Source organism: Mastigoproctus giganteus, chromosome 12 (assembly GCF_048544385.1).
Source record: "Mastigoproctus giganteus isolate SK-2022 chromosome 12, ASM4854438v1, whole genome shotgun sequence".
NCBI lineage: Eukaryota > Metazoa > Arthropoda > Arachnida > Uropygi > Thelyphonidae > Mastigoproctus > Mastigoproctus giganteus.
Window position 1 is genome coordinate 20,856,722 of NC_143586.1, and position 19,167 is coordinate 20,875,888.

A 19,167-nucleotide genomic window follows, 5' to 3' on the forward strand; every position below is an offset into this window, starting at 1 on the left:
AATGTTATTAGTGGAGTCCCACAGGGTTTGGTGTTGGGTCCTCTGTTGTTTTGTATATTTATCAATGAAATTGATGAAGGTATATCAGGCTTAGTGTCGAAGTTTGCAGGTGATACAAAGGTTGGCAGGGTTGTTAATGGCAGTGTGCTACTGCAACAGAATCTAGATAATTTGGGCAGATGGGCTAAGAAGTGGCAACTGAAGTTTAACCTTGACAAATGCAAAGTACTGCATAGTAGAAGTAACCCCAGAGAAACGTACCGTGTGGTACTACACTTAAGGTGGTAGAAAACGAAAAAGACCTGGGAGTAATTGTGCAGTCAGATATGAAGTTTTCTGAGCAATGCAGACAGGCTGCCAGGGCAGGTCATGGGGTTTTGTCAATGATATATAGGAATTTTGCTAGCAGGGAAAAGGAGGTGATTGTCCCTCTGTATAAGGCAGTGGTCAGTCCACGCCTTGAGTACTGCGTACCGGTCTGGAGGCCTCATTTTAGAAGGGCAACAAGATTGGTGAGGGGAATGAAGGGATCCTCTTATCAAGAGAGGCTTAAGTTCTGCAAATTGCAGCAGCTGGAGACTAGGCACCTGCGCGGTGATCTGATTGAGGTGTATATGGCCTTGAATGGGTTGAGCATGCTGAATTCTGATGGGATCCTTCCACTTGTTCAGATTATGAACCTAAGGGGGCATAAATTCAAATTAAGAAAAGACAGATGTATAATAGATGTGCGGAAGTTTGCCTTTGGCCGGCGGGTGGTTGATTGCTGGAACAATCTTCCATCTGTCGTTGTTGAAGTTGATATATTGAATAAATTTAAGGAGGAACTGGACAGGCATTTGGAGGGAATGGTGTGATTTTTTTTTTTTTTTGGCTGATGCTTCATAAGCTCATACACTTGCTTTCTTGCATCACATGCCACTACTACTACTGATGTGGGATTTACTTAAAGATGTAACTACCATCAGGGGTAAAGGGAAGGGTTTTTGATTTCGTAAAGGCAAGCACAGTGGGATCAACTGATAGTGCTACCAACAACAAATTCTAAATGGGAAGCATTCAAGGAAGTAATTTTGGAAGCTTCTAGGCTTTTTGTTCCAACTAAGAAATACAGCTCTAGGTTCAGGCCCAAATGGATGTCAGATGAACTAATGAGACTCATGGCAGAGAAGAAAAATGCATGGGATGTACATAAATTGTCAGGCGACACAGAAGCCTATGGTAGATACAAGCTAGTCTGTAATCAAGTCAGTAAGGAGGTTAGGCAAGTGAAAGCAGATTATGAAAAACTTTGGCAAAGGATGCAGAGAAAAACAGCAAAGGCTTCTTTACTTATATAAACTGTAAAAGGAAGGGGATGAATCAGATTGGTCCACTTGATATCAATGGTTTCACCAAAGATGATCATTCTCAGATAGCTGCCAAACTAAATGAGTATTTTGCATCTACATTCATACATTCAAGGAGGAGAGGGCCAGATGTTTATCAAACTCTAACAGGGAGTTAAATGATTTTGTAATAACTGAGAGCAAATTGGAGGGGAAATTGTTGAAGTTAAATGTAAGAAAGGCACCTGGGTTGGATGGGATCTATCGAGTTATATTAAAGGAGGCAGCAAAGAATTTAAGCAAAACTTTAGCCATAATTATGAGAGCATCCGTGGACTCAGGGAAAGTCCCCACAAACTGGAGATATGCAAATGTATCTCCAGTTCACAAAGGGGGATCAAAGGGTGACACAAATAATTACAGACTTGTTAGTTTAACTTCTGTTCCAGGGAAAATAATGGAGTCACTGGTTAAAGAAGCATTGCAGGATCATCTAGACAAGACAGCAGTAATAATTCAGACACAGCATGGGTTTGTCAAGGGAAGTCTTGTCTGACCAATTTGATTAGATACTATGATGTGGTCACAAAGAACTGGATGCAAAAAATAATTTTGATATCATATACTTGGATTTCAGGAAAGCTTTTGATACTGTTGCACATGGAAGAGTACTGTACAAATTGGAGCAGTATGGCATTAAGGGCAGGTTGCTACAATGGATAAAAGGATGGTTGAGTGGGAAAAGACAGAGAGTGGTGATTAGGGTTACTGCTCTACGTGGACTAATGTTATTAGTAGTGTTCCTCGGGGTTTGGTATTGGGCCCATTGTTGTTTTGTATATTTATCAATGATATTGATGAAGTTATATCAAGCTTAAAGTCAAAGTTTGCAGATGATGCAAAGGTTGGCAGGATTGTTAATAACAGTAATGACAGTATGCTGCTGCAACAGGATTTGGAAAAGTTTGGTAGATGGGTAGAGAAGTGCCAACTGAAGTTTAACATTGACAAATGCAAAGTACTGCATACGGGTACTGCATATCTTTCCACAGTAACCCTAGAGAAATGTACCAACTATGTGGTGTTACACTCAGGGTAGTGGAGAATGAAAGAGTCCTGGGGGTAATTGTGCATCAGATATGAAGTTTTCTGAGCAGTGCAGACAGGCTGCCAGAGTAGGTCATGGGGTCTTGTCAATGATATACAAGAATTTTGCGAGCGGGGATAAGGAGGTGATTATCCCCTTGTATAAGGCAATGGTCAGGCTATACCTCGAGTACTAGTTACAGGTCTGGAAGCCTCATTTTAGGAAGAATGTAAAGTTGCTAGAACGAGTAGAGAGAAGGGCCACAAGACTTGTGAAGGGAACAAAGGTGGTGCTCTTATGAAGAAAGGCTTAAGTTCTGCAAATTACAGCTTCTGGAGACTAGGCACCTCCGAAGCGATCTGATTGAGATGTATAAGGCCTTGAATGGATTGAGCAGGCTGAATGCTGATGGGATTATGCTGATAATGCTAATGCTCTTGCTCAGATTATAAACCTGAGGGGTTATAGATTCAAACTGAGGAAAGACAGTTGTAGAATAGATGTGAAGAAGTTTGCCTTTAGCCAGCGGGTAGTTGATTGCTGGAACAAACTTCTATATGGTTGTGGAAGTTAAGTGCTTAAATAAATTCTAGGCAGAACTAGACAAACATTTGGGATGAATGGAATGGGAATGTTTTTTGGTTTTTTTTTTTTGTTTTTTTGGCTGATGCCGTATAAGTTTGCTTTCTTGCATCATGTGTCTTTACTAATGCTAATGGTTTGGGATTTGTTTTTGAGTCAACAGTATAAAACTTATACTGTTGACATAGCCTTCTATTCTCCTTATAGAATTAGTGAATTAGCATTCATTGATGATTGCCATGATATGTTGATAAACCTTAATTCTCCCTTCTCTTAGGCTAAAAGTATTCATGCTCATTGATGTTTTTCCTAACATAACTTACAAATGTTAAATGTTGAATGCAATTGCTCTTTACTTGAATGGGTTGAGCACGCTGAATTCTGATAGGATCTTTCCACTTGTTCAGATTACCAACCTAAGGGGGCATAAATTCAAATTAAGAAAGGACAGATGTAGAATAGAGGTGCGGAAATTTGCCTTTAGCCACCGGGTGGTTAATTGCTGGAACAAACTTCCATCTGTCGTTGTGGAAGTTGATAGGTTGAATAAATTTAAGGAGGAACTGGACAGGCATTTGGAGGGAATGGTGTTATTATTATTATTTTTTTTTTTTTGGCTGATGCTGCATAAGCTCATACACTTGCTTTCTTGCATCACATGCCACTACTACTACTACTACTGGCCAAATTTCATTCCAGAACTTTATGAAATTGTTATATTAATATAAATCTGCTCACATTAATGCCAATGTCTGCCCATGTTGCCACCATTATTGATTTTGAGTAGAACTAGCCGTCGATATATTTTACTCACATTAATTTTTTTAAACATCACTGAAGGTATCATGCCATTCCTGATTGGAGATAGTGAATCAGTTACAGCCAGATAGAGATTTGAAAAGAACTATTATTTTATTCAACTGAACAAATTGTTTTATCTTGACTGGTAAAAGTGATGTGTATTTTAGTGTTGAAATTCTTATATAGTGGCTTATATATTTGCAAAAAATTTGTCATTGCAGGATTTAAATGTGAGTGGGCTGCTGTAAAGAATGAACATTTGCTGATTGGAGGATTAGGAAAAGAGTGGACATCTTCAACAGGCAAGGTACTAAATTACAATCCCCAGTGGATAAAAATTATTTCACCCTTAGGAGAAGTAAAGCATCAAGATTGGAGGAATAAGTATACTTCCCTTTGTAAAGCTGCTGGGATTGAACCACCTGGTTAGTATTTCTTTGATATTTCCACAGACTTTGTTAAAGAATAATGGCTGTATTCTAATATGTTATTTTCTCTTTTCTGAATACATAAACTAAATTGGTAATGGAGATTTTGCTGTATTTTATCTTTCTAGCTGACAAATCTTTTTCTACATAAACAGTTTGCATTGCTGATTAACATCATCATTAGTGATCACAAATTATTTATCAGCTTGTTCAGTTTAATTTTTCTTTGCAGAAGAAAAATAAAATTGAAAGCTGCTGCACATTATTAATATCTTTAGTAAGTATTAAATGTCCATTTACTTGAAAAATAATGGTGTCCAAATGAATTTTAGAATATACTTTGCAGATTCAGTAGTTGCATTCTTGAGAATTACAGCGAGGCATGCTTCTTGTGAAAACATATATTGTTAAGATCAGGGGAAGGGAGAATGACTTTTTTTTTTTGCAAAGAAATCCATTAAGATGAAAATTCAATCTAAGCTGTTCTGAGCAATCAGCCTTACTTGCTATAATACATTCACACAAGTTCATGCATGTGTGACTTCACAAACTACCATAAGGTAACAAAAGTTGTACTAATATGAGCAGCTTCAAATTTTCTATAAGAGAATAGATATCCACTGCCTGCGAAGTTAAGACAAACAGGTAAGATTGTCATAAGTTTTTATGAGTTTCAGTTAAACTTTTAAATTAAAGAGAGGAAAGTACAAGAGATTTTTCAGTACATGGCTTGAATATTTAAAAAAATAATCTAAAATGAGAAAATAAATATGCAGTTGTCATAAACAGTCTTCACAGAAAGTTTTTACTTAAACATCAATCTAAATTCTTCATGATTGATATGAAATACCAAAACCTTATGAAATATTTGCATAAAATTTGTTATATTATGACCTGAGGTATTGCAGCCAAAAGTTTGTCAGTCTTTTAAACATTACATGAATGAAACAATACTACCTTAAATTTTTGTATTACTGTAATCTGAAAGGGACTAAAATTCTATAAGCAAAATAATATAAAATGCTAACTTTATATATTTTAATTGCGTTTGATCTTTATAAACAACCAAATAGAACTGAATTACTGTCAAAACCCTTGCAGATTTTTATTATATATTATTCATGATGAAGCACTGCATAAATAATGGCTTAGCAAACTGATCGTGGTAGGAGGTGCAGTTCAAGTGTCTTCATGATATTAGTTTTGTACAAAATATTACCATGCCATTTTTAAGTAAACTCAAGCAGAACATTCAGTGAACTTTAATGGAACTTATTTCCATATTTTTTGCAATTGTTGTCTAAATAAATTTCTCAGATATCATTAAACAAGTAACATCTTAATGTAATCTCTGTCGAGAACAAATTTATTTATCTTGTTTTTATTTAATTTATACTTCTCAAAAGAAACATTTTAACAGCTGTATTCAAATTCAGCTTGTTTCCAAAGGAAACAGAATGTTAACATGTCTTTGTCAACTTAGCATTAACTTTCTTGAAAAGGAAGTTAATTGGAAGGAGATAACAGCAATGTCAGATTTTATTTTTTCCCTAAAGTTCTTAAATATATATCAGCTTTTAAAGATGATTTATAAATATAAATCAGCTTTAAATTAATCTCAGACAAAAATTAAATGAATGGATTTAAAAATTACAGATTATAGGCATCTAAATATTCCAGAGAAAGTAAGTCACATTTTGTTAATTTGACTGCTTTGGATCTTTACTGTTGTAACTCATTATGTTACAAATGTGTGAATTCTTCATACTTTGAGATACTGATTAAGGAACATAAGTGTTTAATTCCAGTTAAACATATCAGTTTCAAACTAAATAGGCCTCTTACTCCAGGATCCATGGTATAGGAAGTGTGAATATTGTTCTCCACCAGAGAGACGGAAATAGTTAATAATAATAATAATGAAATTGCAGCTACAAACAAGGTAAAAGTAAAGTAAAGGTAAACTGCAGCCATCATCAAACCCACTGCAAGATGGAAGCCTCCTCAACAATTAATGTTGAGGGACATGGACCATAATCTGCCACGCTGGTCCAGTGCAGGTTGACAGATCAACCGTATTTAGCAGTCAGAGACTTGAACCCCGGTCTACTCAGAGCTTGTGCTACTGCACTCCTACTCCTGACCCCTCAGCTATGGGGGAGTAACCTTTAATAGAAACTACAGGTACAAAATTAAGGTAAACTGAATGAATAGAATAAATTAAATTAAATAAAATAAAGCAAAAGTAGCTTTTGAGTATGAGGAACTCTTCATCAGCTTGAACATAAATGTTAGTATGACATTTATATTCAAAGAGTAATCCAACCAAGAAAAAGAAGAATAGAAATCTCACAGATCATCCCATTTTGCATCCTTGTAATGCCAAACAATATGAGGTTGAGAATGGTCACAAGAGAAAGGCTCCATTGGAGAAGAGACCATCACTAAGTTGTGATATGAGGGGCCTAGAGGACCACTTGCCTCAACCGTGTACTTGAAAAGGGTTGTTCATGAGAAAAAGAACAAGAGTGTTGGCTGTGCAGTTAGAATTGTCTGGTATTCTGGTAGGCAAATGAACAATCTGTGAGAGGTCATTAATAATAATTACAGAAGTCTCAGCAAATCCTGTGTGACTAGAAAACAGAAGCCAGTTGGATTTATGAACATTAAAATCTCCAAGAAAAGTTACCTCACCATTAGGAAAGTTGGCCTGGGGAAAGTTTCAAAGAAAGGAAGTCAAGGAGTTCCAAGTGATTATTAGAGTTGGAAGAACGATAGAGGCAACAGAAGAATTTGACAGAATGGGATAGAGAGATTTTAAGCCAGAAAAGAATGAAAATAGGAGATTCCAAATTACTAAGTCTCTGACAGGGAACGTCAGAGCAAACGTATGCACAAGTACTACCTTTGAAGCAAAAAGAATTATACAGTGAATAATTAGGACAACCGAGATGAGCAGTGGTTGAATCAACAGATAATTGGGATTCTCTCACTAAAAGTAGGTGGGGCTTGGCAGACTAAATGGAAATGGGCGTTATTGAGATTGGAACTGAGACCATGTATGTTTGTGAAATGAATGAGGAAGTGTTTAGGAGGTTTAGATATTTTTGAAGATAAGTTTGTTCTATTAGTTTCACTATTCATATATTCAGTAGTAAGAAAAGGTGAGGAGGACATGTTGCATGAAGTAATGATATTTATGGATACAGTGCACACATAACAAGAATATACCCAGTTCCTTGACATATCATGGTCTCGACAATTTTCTCCCCTGCACTCACTACTTGGACTCCCTGCAGTTACTATCTGGCAGAATAAAGGCAGCAAAATTATACACTAGCTTGAATGCCTCCTAGAGAGAGTTTCCAGTAAGTTCTGTCTAGTGGACTACCTAGTGTCTGGCCTGCAAACACTGTTTTAGAGCTGTACGCTCGAAATATAAGGAAGATTGGATCTTGCCATGATGCTTGTCATAACCTGACAAGACAATTATTGCTAACTTATTGCTCCTCCTATTGGAACCCCAAATAATTGTTGGCAAAAGGTCTCCCCATGAGTGAAATAATTTGCTGCTAGCAGAATATATTTTTTTAATAAGTTGATTATGTCACTAACTTCTGCATTGGTTATATTTCTTAACAAGATATTCTGTTCACAGATTGATGTTAGTCATTAATGCTTTCTGAGGATGTACATCAGTGTACAATGACTTTATATCAGAATAGTGAAGTCGTCATTTTGGTCTAATTACAAACCATGGACAGAAATATAAATGCTCAGTATTTTTTTATGTGATATTTAGACCAAGGTACACTATGTACTTTGCAGAATTTGCTGTCATAGTATATTTGAAATAATTATTGGCATGTAAAGGCTTCTTTGTGTAGTTTTATAATACTAAATATAAAATATGGTGAACATGTTGGAAATTACACCAAATTAGTATGCAAGTTATAATAGTAACTTGCATACAACACATTCTCCATATATATATTTTAAAAGGGTTGAGGTAAGTGCAGTGAGACTACAATTGAAAGAGGAGAGAATTTTGTCACCCTTTTAGGATATTGGATTATTGATATTGAGTTGGATATGAGGATATTTCTCTGCAGAAGGAAAAAATAAAAACCACCAGTGGAATAAGAGATTAAAAGTGAAATACTCTGAAGTATGGAGTTTTAGGATCAAGCAGAAAGATGCTATCAAGTTTTGGAGGCTTCTTAATATCAAGAATATCTAGGAATTTTCTAATGTTTTTCTATCAGAAGATCAAGGGAATGGAGATGAAATAGAATGTAATGTGTTCAGTATGGTAGGAGTAGATTTACTGAGATTATTTATAGAAGGGTTATGAAAAAATAAATAACTAATAAAATTCATAACTCTCAAATGACCCTCATGTAATGATTACTTGAAACCCTTCATAAGCTAATAAGAGCATTAAGATTAAGTTCAATGTTTATAAATGTAAATAAATAAGATACATCATAATTTATGAGAGTACAGCCATAAGCTGTGCACATTTGGACGCTGTTCTTGTACCACATGTTGCAAGTTTGACCATTACAATGCCACAAAAAATGTGCAGCCACATTCCTAATTGTTGCACTGCTATATCAACTGTCATAATTAGTTATGATGAAGTTGTAAACTCTTCTGGTTGCAGATGGCTGTACTGAGTATAAAAAGAAATTTATTTACTAGACAGATGACAAATGTATGAATTGCTTACTACAGGGTGGGTGGGAAGTAATTCCCTATTTTAAAAATGTTATATTTCCTAAAATATACAAAATAGTGCTGCACTTTTTTTTTTTTTTTTGTAGCTTATTGTTTGCCATTAGTTTCCTGAAAGTTAAAACTCGGTGGGACCCTCAGCATTTTCCACACATTTTTTTAAATGGGCTTCCTTAAGAATTGGACAGGAACACCAGAGATAACCTGACAGATCTTGTTTTCAAGTTCATCAATATTTTTAGGTTTACTCTTTTACACTTCTTCCTTGGCCCATCCCCATAAAAAGTAATCACATGGGGTTAGGTCTGGACTTCGTGCAGGCCATTCTTTGGGTCCCCGATGGCCTATTCAGCATCCTGGGAAATGCTCATTGAGCCACTCCCTAACAGTCAAAGCAAAATGCAGGGGAGCACTATCTTGCATAAACATCAACTCTTGAGCATTTCCCCATGCAGAAATTGTAGGCCACACAAAATTTTGCAACATTTCTAAGTATGGTTCACCAATATAGAGGGAGTGACTTCCCACCCACCCAGTTGTGATTGTAAGTTTTTTTTTTTTTTATATTTCATTCAGAATATTGAATTAACACATCAGATGTTGCAGAAACCATAGATTGACCCATGATAAAAAAAAATAATAAAAGGTTGTCAACCACCAAAGTTGTAGTGTTTTATAGCTATCCCCCCCTTCCCCAAGGGAGAACGAGAAAAATGGTAATTTTTATCAAAATACATTATATTGATAGTTCATAAAATCAGCAAAAGAACAAAGAAAAGTTGGAACATTTAAAAGAAAATGAAAATTTTTGCATATTTTGCATTGATTGTGTTTATAAATTATTTGTAATTACCATAACAGTACCACATATGTATCTATATATGTACACATACTTACATATACAGGATGATTCACTACCAGTGCGACAAACTTGCAGGAGGTGTAGGGGGCACAAAGACAAATCGAAATCACAAAGCATTGCAGGGTCCAAGATGCCTTCATCATGCGGTAGAGGACGTTGAACGGGAGGTCGCGTGAACAGCAGTCCTGCTGGAAGTCAGCATTTGTGACCTGGTTACCGAGGCAGTAGGATGGACGAGTATTCAAACGTTGAACTGGCCGACATGCACCTTGCGTATGGAGCTGCGGACTGTAACGGGCGTGCCGCTCTGCGCTTGTACCAGGAACGTTTCCCGCACAGGCGTGCTCCTCATCATACAAATTTTCGCACGTGTGCACAGACGGTTACGTGAGACTGGTTGATTCACGAGAGGTACCATGAATCGAGAGCGAACGACGAGGACGCCAGACAATGAGGAGAATGTCCTACGTCTTGCAGAAGGCAATCCGTGTGCGAGTACTCGAGCGATAGGCCAACGATTGGGTATTTCCCAATCCACTGTATGGAGGATACTGTCAACAAACCAAATGAGTTCATACCATCTGCAACGTGTCCAATCATTGGAGCCTGCGGATTATCCACTCCGGAGGAATTTTGCTACTTGGTTTCTTCAACAGAAACGGTTCGCAAATGCTGACTTCCAGCGGGATCGCTGTTCACGCAACCTCCCATTCAACGTCCTCTACCGCATGACGAAGGCATTCCGGACCCTGCAATGCTATGTGATTCCGATTCGTCTTTGTGCCCCCTACACCTCCTGCAAGTTTGTCGCACTGGTAGTGAATCACCCTGTATATCAAGGTCTAACCATATGCAGGGGAATTGGTTTAGACTTTAAAATAATCTGTCGAAATATGCTTTTTCAGTGGCAGAGCATTTTTAAAAAAGTAAAAATAAGATGTTGAGAGTGGTGGAAAATTTTTTGGTCATTATAGAGAATTTATTTGTCTTTCAAGGTCATTATAACAAATGTCAAGTAGCATTAGGCTTATGGGAAATCAGCCATGACATTACCACATGGTCATTATAATGTGCTGAAATGTTAAAAAAGGGGTCTCTGTGAAGAGATTCGACCATATAAAAGATGAACAATCAGGGTGGAATGAGGAATAAAGAATTTGGTTGTGAAAACTGGACTAACAGTTCACCGCATGAAAGTGCAAGCAGAGAAGGTGGTGTTTGTAGAATGACCAGATTTGGCTGAACTGTGATGCACTTGTTTTACAAGTGTAACTTGAATATCAGCTCTATCATCTGGAGCTGATATTTAGGCTTTAGCTAAATTTTAGTTTAGCTTTTTTGTTCTTATATATTTAGTTTAGTAGTTGAATTTATAAAATGTCATTCTTCTGTGGAGCAGAGAATATTCCTTATTTTGCCTAGTATAGCTCAGAATTTGATTCTAGGGATCTGGAAATACTTTATATTAAATGTATATAGAATTTTGGCAATGCCTATTGCAAAATTCTTTAGGGTTTCCTAGAGTGGTGAGTTTGGATGTCCTTAAGTCTTAATGTGCATATATACGTATACACTGCTCTGTCAACCACCTGGAGTATTTGCAGATGGTTAGGAAATTTTTAGAGCTCAGCATCTCCTTGTATATTTGCATATATGTTCACCACCACTTGCAAGTATAATTTCTCGTACTTCAGATATAAATTGTCATCAGGTTACATTATATTGTATTTGTACTGACAGGATGCTTGCTCACCTTCTGACAAGGCAGCAACATGTTAAAATAAAATATTTAGCTGTACACTTTGAGGCACTGTATTGTGAATAGACATAATTGTTTATAGAATTTCTTGCAAAAAATAAAAGTTTATAAATGTGTTTATTTTTATTTCTTTAAAGGAAATATTTGTAGCACAACACCAGAATAATTCATGCCAATGTTGTTGCAATTTTGAGATGTTGGTGCTTTCATGATAAAGAATGTAATTTTTTAGGTGCATTAGCACATATGAATAATGTGCCTATTGTCTTTGCCATGTTTGACCATCTGTCTACATGTAATACTTCACTCCTAATGGATGGATTTTCATGTAATTTTATATTATCATTAGCATTAGTTGAGGCATATGATGCAAGAAAGCAAGCTTATACAGCATCAGCCAAAAAAAAAAAAAAAAAAAAAAAAAAAACCCTTCCCATTTCATCCATCCGGTCACTCCAAATGTTTGTCTAGTTCAATCCTAAGTTTATTTAAGCTATCAACTTCCACAACAACAGATGGAAGTCTGTTCCAGCAATCAACTACCCATTGGCTAAAGGCAAACTTCCGCACATCTATTCTACAACTGCCTTTCCTCAATTTGAATCTATGTCCCCTCAGGTTCTTAGTCTGAGCAAGCGGAAGTATTCCATCAGCATTGAGCCTGCTCAAACCATTCAAGGCCTTATACACCTCAATCAGATCACCTTGCAGGTGCCTAGTCTCCAGATGCTGCAACTTACAGAACTTAAGCCTCTCTTGATAAGAGGATCCCTTCATTCCCCTCACCAGTCTTGTTGCTCTTCTCTGTACTCTTTCTAACAACTCTACATCATTCCTAAAATGAGGCTTCCAGGCCTGTATACAGTACCCAAGGTGTGGTCTGACCATTGCCTTATACAAAGGGATAATCACCTCCTTGTCTCTGCTAGAAAAATTCCTATATATCATTGGCAAAACTCCATGACCTGCTTTGGCAGCCCGTCTGCACTGCTCAGAGAACTTCATATCTGACTGCACAATTACCCCCAGGTCTTTTTAATTCTCCACCTCCCTGAGTGTAGTACCACAGAGGTTACTGCTATCTACATGCAGTACTTTGCATTTGTCAATGTTAAACTTCAGGCGCCACATCTCAGCCTATCTGCCTAACCTTTCAAGATCCTATTGCAGGAGCAATACTGTCTTTAGTGTCATTAACAACCCTGCCAACCTTTGTATCATCTGCAAACTTAAGCCTGATATACCTTCATTGATAAATACACAAAACGACAATAGGCCCAGCACCAAACCCTGGGGGAACTCCGCTAATAACATTAGTCCACATAGAGCAATGTTCATTTATTACCATTCTCTGCCATCTCCCACTCAACCATCACTTTATCCATTGTAGCAACTTACCCTTAATGCCACACCACTCCAATTTGTACAGCAGTCTTCCATGTGCAACAGTATCAAAAGCTTTCCTGAAATCCAAGTATATGATATCAAAATTATTTTTAGCATCCAGTTCCTTTGTGACCACATCGTAGTATCCAATCAAATTGGTCAGACAAGACTTCCCCTTAAGAAACCCATGCTGTGTCTGAACTATTGCTGCTCTCTTGCCTTGACTGATCCTGTATCACCTCTTTAATCAGTGACTCCGTTATTTTCCCCAGAACAGAAGTTAAACTAACAGGTCTATAATTATTTGTGTCACCCTTTGTGAATTGGGGATACATTTGCACATCTCCAGTCCATGGGAACCTCCCCTGACTCTGAGGATGCTCATTATTATGGCTAAGGGTTTGCTTACTTCCTTCCTGCCTCTTTCATTATAACTGGATAGATTCCATCTGTCCCAGGTGACTTTTTATGTTTAACTTCAACAATTTCTCCTCCACTTTGCTCTCAGTTATCACAGAATCACTTAGCTCTCTGTTATTTTGATAAACTTCTGGCATTCCCCTCCCTGAATAACTCCTCATATGTGAATGTAGATGCAAAATACTCATTCAGTTTATCAGCTATTTGATCAGGATCATCAGTAGTTAAACCGTCTATGTTAAGTGGACCAATCTGATTCATCCCCTTCCTTCTAGAGTTTACGTAAGTAAAGAACTCTTTGCGTCCTTTGTCAAAGATTTCTCGTAATCTGCCTTCGCCTGCCTAACCTTTGTGATTTGACTACAGACTAGTTTATATCTGTCGTAGGCCGCTGTGCGGCCTGATAATTTATATGCATCCCATGCGTTTTTCTTCTCTGCCAAAAGCCTTGTTAATTCTTCTGACATCCATTTAGGCCTGAACCTTGAGCAGTATTTCTTAGTTGGTATGAAAAGCCTAGTAGCCTCCAAGATTAAGTCCTTGAAGGCTTCCTCATTTAGAATTCACTGTTGGTGACATCATCAGTTGATCCCACTCTATGGAATTTAAAAACTGTCTGAGACCTCTGTAGTCACTCTTACAAAAACAAAAACCCTTCCCTTTGCCCTTGATCGTAGTTACATCTTTAAGTAAATCCCATATCAGTACACTGTGATCACTGTCACCTAGTGGTTCCTTTATCTGCAAATCCCTAATGCATGCATTGTCACTGCTGATAATCAGATCAAGGGTATTACTCCATTTGGTTGCCCCTCAAACATGTTGCTGTAGAAAACAATCCTCCAATAAATCCATAAAAGTCTTGCTAGCATGCGAATGACCAACCCACAAATTCCAGTCAATATTCTATTTCTATTTCTCTGCACAACTGTTCATTGTAGTCATCACCAGCATCATTAGGCCTATAACATTCTCCTACTCTCATTTTCCCTTTCCCAGTGTTTATATCACACCAGACGTAATCAACTGTCCACCCGTGTCAACTGGATACACTTCCTTAGATTTTATGCGTTTCTTAACTAACAAGATAACCCCTCCTCCCTTCCTATCCTGTCTGTCCTTTCTGTGCACATTGTACTCCCTAAATTCCAATTCTGCACTGGTTAAATATGTGTGACACCATGTCTCTGATATCCCAACAATATCTGCCTTTCATGTCTTGATCAGCCCTTCAAATTCATCAATTTTATTTACTATACTTCTAGCATTAGTGTACATGCACTTGTTCTTACTCTTAGTTACCCTAACAAAGCCCATGTATTTACTTGTTCCATGATGACTCCCAGCAGCTCTTGAAATCTCCAGCAACTTGCTCTCTAGGCTGCTGCTCATTACAATAGAAGCAGTGCAAGAATCACTTTCGATTCTGACTGCAGCTATCATTAATCTTTTAGTCTGTGAATCCCCCCCAAACTAGTAGTTTTCCGACCCACTTAACACTGCCTCTATAGCATCAGCAAATATTCTTGCACCCTTTCTATTTAAGTGTATCCCATCCCTGTAGAAGCAGTTTCTCTTGTTAGCAAGCACAGACCACGTTGAAAAAAAAATTCTACTCCGTGAGCCTTGCACATCTCCAGAGCCGAATTGATAGACAAGGCTCTCATCATATACTCCCTTCTATCGTGTCTCGGCAGAATTGCAGACACTTTCAAATTTAACTCTAACTCGCAACTTTTTTTCAGCATTGACCTGTACTTAAGTAAATCTGCAGATCTCTTACTCTTAAGGTCATTAGTGCCAACGTGTACAACAATATCAACTTTTGCCCCTGGCAGACATACCCTGGTCCTGTTCCACCTATCCTTTTTGCATAATATATTCCCTGTCTTCCTGACAATAGGGTCACCGACAATAACTAGTTCCTGTGGGACCAGCGAATTCTGCCTTGGAGATTGTCGCTGTGTTGCCTGATGCACAGAAGTGAGTTCTGTTGTTGAGTTGGGCAGCTTTGAGCTTGATGGGCCCCCTCATATTAATTTCTTCAAGGACATTTACCCTACACCTCAAACTCTCATAGACGCCCATCAAAACCGTGAGTTGGCGCCTAATTACTTCACAGTCTCTGCACCTAGCACACATACACACAAAGGCATCCTCCTTGGCTAGATCATGTCCTGTTCTAGACAGGTCTGCAAACATTTCACATTTCATGCATTGTTTTAGACTGTGATGCGTGGAAGAATCACCCCCTTCGGTTCTCCCGCGAGCCACAGCACTCTGGCTATTCTGTGAATGCTGCTTTGCTGGGTCATGATTCCATTTAAGTATAATTTAATTAAGAATGAAATTTAATAAGATTAATAAATTTTATTGATAATACTATACTAATCTAACAGATTTCTAATACAATGCTACGTATTTCATTATCTAGTTTTACTCTAAACCTTCCATATCGTATAACAGTGGCGACAAGTTACAAACGTAAAATCTACAGACATTAAGTATTAACTTTCAAAATCGCTATCTAAATTCAAAATAAACCACTGAGCTTGGCTAGAACTATAAAACTACTTATAGAAAATAATTTAGTATAACAATTAAGTCAATAAAAAGACTAAATATAAATGTAAACTTGGCATTCGCTGAAACTGCAAAAATCTTAACCAATGTAATAGTAACCTCATACCCAAGATATTTGGGCCTTATAAAAAGATTTGTCAAGCCATCCCAAATTTCATTAAAATTGGACCAACAGAAATCCAGAAATTATTTCTTTGTCCATCACTCAACATGTGATAGTTTGACTCTCAGTGATGGGTGGATTTTCATGAAATTTTATATTTTGCTCTTTTAGAACAATTTGTCAAGCATTCTCAAATTTCATTAAAATTTGACCAATAGAAATCTGGCAGTTATTTTTTTCATGAATATCAAATAGGCTATCCATATACTGTATATTGTAGCTGAAACACTGGATATTATATTTGTTGCCATGCATGGTTGCAAGAATGAATGGGTAATATGGCAGATGTGTAGAAATGAAATGTTCTTGGGTCACACATAAAAGCTGTTGCTTTACATGCGAACCAAGCAAATGTGCCTAAAATTAATGTACTGTATACATTAACTTGTTTTATGAAGCTTTAATTTTTTTAAGGCAGTCTACCACTGAATCTTGTTATTCATAGACATGAAGGTTTTTTTTTTTTTTTTTTTTTATTGTCTTGTCCCCATGATTGATGACTTTTATTTATATATATATATATATATTAGTTCTACATTAGCATGTTCATAACTTTCATTAGGAAAGGTTTTGGAAATTTGTTCTGTATGTGGATGCTGCAATAGCATAATTTAAGCATAAATAAATGTGTATGTATCCACTCGTATTTAATTAATTCACTTTGTGCTTGCCTAATGTTTTAGATATAAACTAGCTTGATTTGAATTCATTTTCATAATTAATATATTCGTTTAAAACTAGTCCAATAAGATACAAAAATTAATTGCAATTTTTACACATGTATTTTGAAATTTGGTTATTTATCAGTTGGAATCTTTCTTCCCCCTTTCTGTTTTAGGTTATATGATACACGAAGCTGTTGCCTGGAGCACTTATCATAATAAGTGGTTTTTCTTGCCACGGCGAGCAAGTACAAGTCAGTACAATGAAAAAGACGATGAAAAACGTGGTACCAATATTTTGTTGGAAACGTCTGAAAACTTTTCGGAGGTTACTGTTAAAACAGTTGGACCATTATTACAGACACATGGATTTTCGTCATTTAAATTTATTCCAGGAACCTCAGATTCAGTTTTAGTTGCATTAAAATCAGAAGAAATTGAAGGGAAGATTTCGACATACATTACTGTTTTTACTATTAATGGAGACATTTTTATGCCAGAGGTTGAAATTGGGGGATACAAGTATGAGGGTATTGAATTTATATGATGTCCTTGTGTAAGTGTTAAATTATTTAAATAAATGATTGTACTACCAGTTACTGAATATTTAATGATATTTTGTTAACTATGACCTGAGTGTATCTTGAATAAAAAATTACATTTTTCAAATCGAAAATGTTATGAATGATAATGCAATGTTCATAATATGGCATCATATTATGAATTATAGGCATAATAGAGGTTAATGGATAGTAACTTGTGGAAGTACAAATTATGGTTGTATTTATTGCGTTAAAAATTACACATATTGAAGAATATGTTCTTGAAAATGATTTGACAGATATGCATATATATGTATAGTCAACAAGACAGCTATTCATTTATTGTTAGAGTGATAAATCTGGCATGAAATTGCCAGAAACAGTTCAGAGGGTTGTTATTTTATGTATTATAGAGAAATCTTGGATCTAAAAAAACTTTATAAAAGTAACATTGAACACACAGTTCCCCTTAATTTTCCTGCTCTTATTTGAATTTTACTAATGAAAATACTGGTGTGCATATATGAGCTCTATGTACAATTAAATTTCTCAGTGTTATCATTATAATTATTTGAAATACCTATTTAAAAATTATTATTCACCTCAAATATTACACAGATAAGTTATATGGTGTCACATTGCTTTAAATAACCTGAGTAAATAGAACTGAAGAGTAAACATATGAGAATGGTTTTTAACATTAATCCTTCTGTGATATGGTTTAATTTCACATGTATATTTGCAGCACATTTTTTGTAAATTGTAAAGCAGCGTTAGATCACATATTCTGATAAGGGCTTTACTGCTAAACATATTTTCAGTAAGAAAGATCGGAGTAAAATTGTTAAAAGCTCTAAAGCTGTGTTTGTTATGTAATAGTGTAGTTAAAAATGTAAAATAAACTTATATGTATCTTTTATTTTTTTTTAATTGGTAATCCCAAACAAGAAACGTGTTGCATATTTTTGGCCAGGGGAAAATGAAGAAGGTTGTTGATATTGGATAACAGTTGACTTTGATACTGTGCAATAATCATGACAGTATTGATAATTTTTAACAGGGAGTTCTGAAGCACATCTTTTAGCTTCTACATTATCCCTAATGTGATACCTCATTTTAAATTCAATTTTGAAAATACAGTAGTCATATTACTAAGCTTTAAAATATAATTGAGACAAAGAATTCTATTTACATATATTTTATTCGCATTTAATTTATTTTGCAAAGATAACTTCTTCGCTGAACTTTATCTGAATATATATGGACAATTGTAATTCAAATAAAACAGCTGTAACCAGTAGCTTGATAAAAAGAGAACCTTATAGTATAGTTTAAATTGTGCCATTTTCTCTAGATATAGAAAAAAAATTTGCCTATATCTTTGTATAATATAATTTATGTTCTCTGCTGTAGTATTTCATGCAAATCCAGACTTATAGACTCAAAGCATTCACACTTTGCAAATTTTGGAGAGTTCCTTTTAACATCAGCTGCATTACCACATTTTACATGCATTCTGGAGTGGTCATATTGTTGATAGAACTTGCAGTTAATTATGTATTTCTATAATATCTGTATATACTTTGCAACCTTGAACTAACACAGGGGTCAGGAATAATATCTGTATTACAACAAAACATACTATAAAAGGTCTTTGAACAGCTCTCTCCCTCTCACATTATGACATTTATGAAATATTTATCAAAATTTTTGAAAATACAAACTTGCAAAGCCCCATTATTTTTAATTTACAGAAAGTATGTACAATAAATGTATACTATGACATATAAATGATATTATGGAGGGATGGGGATCTGAAAGAAATGG

General features: G+C 36.0%; 1 protein-coding gene across 1 annotated transcript in view; it reads left to right on the plus strand.

The window, feature by feature from the left end:
- Positions 1-17,851, plus strand: part of LOC150076765 (soluble calcium-activated nucleotidase 1) — a 34,568-nt gene extending 16,717 nt beyond the window's left edge. Inside the window, exons 3-4 of the mRNA XM_090386909.1 lie at positions 4,020-4,223; positions 16,975-17,851. Of these exons, the coding sequence (XP_090243035.1) occupies positions 4,020-4,223; positions 16,975-17,345 (575 nt within the window). The 3' untranslated portion in view covers positions 17,346-17,851. The remainder of the gene's footprint in view (positions 1-4,019; positions 4,224-16,974) is intronic.
- Positions 17,852-19,167: the final 1,316 nt, after the last annotated feature.